Raw genomic sequence first — 2,240 nt, forward strand, 5'->3', positions numbered from 1 at the left:
TTAAAAAACATGGCTTTAAAATCTAATATTAAGTTAGTATAATTACTGATTATATTATTTTAATAATTTAAAAGATCAGTTTAGTTTAGAGGTATCTGTATCGATATCGGCAATACTGGGCTTGAAAATATCGGTATCGGATCGAAAATAAAATAAGAGGTATCGCCCATCCCTAACTCTGAGTTCAAGAAATGAACTCATCTCTTGAAATGAATTGAATATAGTCAGTATACTAATGACAAAGAATCTTGATTGAAGTTTTGTTGTTCTAGTTTATGCATTAATGCATACAGTTCCTTTTTAAGATTAGAAAAAAATATGTGTGAATTGGGATCAGATTACACTCATAGTAAAATATACTGTATGAGCTGCTTAAATATAGATGCCAGACAGGTGCTAATTTCTGCAACAGCTGTTCTTTACTTGTCTCACAAATACAGATTCAGTATTCCTCAAAATCAACAAAACACACCAAACTTTGTAAAAACCTGGTAATGGTATAATTAAATACTTTGTTAAAAAGTATGAATACACTTCTGAAAGGTTCATTTGTGTTGTGCCCTCTATTGTAAAGGCGTGAATTTTAGTTTCCTTAAGCCAGGCGCATATATTGTTTCACACTTGATGTGACTAGACCATTCACTGCCATTTTGTTTCTCTGCAGGCTGCTAATTCTTAAAATTAAGGATTAGGTGAATAAAAAGGCATTTTGTAAATGAACCAACATACACTTTTCTGATACATCAGAGCAGGTTGCCAAACACGTTGTGTGTCTCATTCTTTAAGCTTCTTTTTCTAGATAAATCTTTGAGGTGTTTGCAGTGAACTGGTGATTTATGAATAGACAGCAAATTAGAAAAGAACAAACACAGCACTGATACAAAACTGATAAAGACATTCTTTTAACTGGAAATAATGCCACCATTATTAATATGAACTAATCATCAGTGGCAGTGCTGCCTTGTATGTTTCTTTTAATTTTCCGATCTCTGATTCACTGACAATTTCCAAATTACCTAAAAAATAAAAAAAAATCATATATTTTTAATAAACATTGTGATGTTTGTAATTCATGACTCTGGACTTCAGATATTGCTAAACATATTTTTATTTCTTTGTCCCCTAGAGATTTTGACTCCCTCTCAAAAGAAAATGTCTTTGAGAACAACCGTCTGGTGAGTATGACACAAACCGACCAAAAATAATTAGCCTAGATTAGGGAGGGTATAAGTATAATTTAAACTGTTAATATGTACCATTAGGCAGAATCATCAGTTAACTGCTGACAGTTCTTAAATTGTGCTCTGGTTTTTGAAGGAATCTTTTTCAGTACTGCTCTTGAAAGAGGAAGTGGTTGCAGCAAAACACCTATATGTTTGTGTTAGTCACATGACAAAGTAATGCTCGCTTTTTGTTAGTTAAGCTAAGTCATCATTTTAGTCTATTGTGACTTTGCATAAACAGCAATGTAAATGTGTACACTGACTAAAGTTTGATTATATAAAAAAAAATTCCAGGTTTTTGTGCAGATGTCTAGTTTTTACTGTGTACAGATAAATGTATTTTCCTTAATGTGTTTGAATGTTCATTAAAACCATTTTAAAGGGATAGTTCACCCAAAAATGAAAATTCTGTCATTAATTAGTCACTCTCATGTCGTTTCAAACCCGTAAGTCCTTCGTTCATATTCGGAACACAATTTAAGATATTTTTGATGGTATCGGAGAGCTGTCTGACCCTCCATAGACAGCAATACAACTGAAATGTTCTCAAGTTCAGAAACGTAGCAAGGAGATCTGTAAAATAATCCATGTGACATCAGGGGTTCAACTGTAATTTTACGAAGCTACGAGAATACTTTTTGTGCACAAAAGAAAAAAAAAACGACTTTATTCAACCATTCGTCTCCTCCGTGTCACCCTGGTGCCATTTTGGAGAATATCCGCTGGACATAAACAACGTATGCTGTTCTGTGTCAGCTGCGTCACATGGATACGCTGTTTTCGTTTAGATCAAATCACAACAACGTAGGAAACAGATCCGGCGTGACGCTGCTGACACAGAACAGCATGCGTTGTTTACGTCCAGCGGATACTCTCCAAAATGGCGCTACAGGGTGACGCGGAGGAGATGAATTGTTGAATAAAGTCGTTATTTTTTTTCTGTTTTGCACACAAAAAGTATTCTCGTAGCTTTGTAAAATTACGGTTGAACCCCTGATGTCACATGGATTATTTTAC

The 2,240-nt window shown here is 34.2% G+C and overlaps 1 protein-coding gene across 4 annotated transcripts in view; it reads left to right on the plus strand.

The window, feature by feature from the left end:
- LOC107710163 (MICAL-like protein 1) overlaps positions 1-2,240 on the plus strand; it is a 25,864-nt gene that overhangs the window by 5,099 nt on the left and 18,525 nt on the right. For 3 of the 4 annotated variants that reach the window (XM_016514896.1, XM_016514899.1, XM_016514900.1), the window contains exon 2: positions 1,127-1,175. The exons of the other annotated variant lie outside the window; for it this stretch is intronic. In XM_016514896.1, the coding sequence (XP_016370382.1) occupies positions 1,127-1,175 (49 nt within the window). The remainder of the gene's footprint in view (positions 1-1,126; positions 1,176-2,240) is intronic. 4 annotated transcript variants of the gene reach the window in all.

This window comes from Sinocyclocheilus rhinocerous, unplaced genomic scaffold, assembly GCF_001515625.1.
Source record: "Sinocyclocheilus rhinocerous isolate Xijiao unplaced genomic scaffold, SAMN03320098_v1.1 scaffold447, whole genome shotgun sequence".
In the NCBI taxonomy this organism is placed as follows: domain Eukaryota; kingdom Metazoa; phylum Chordata; class Actinopteri; order Cypriniformes; family Cyprinidae; genus Sinocyclocheilus; species Sinocyclocheilus rhinocerous.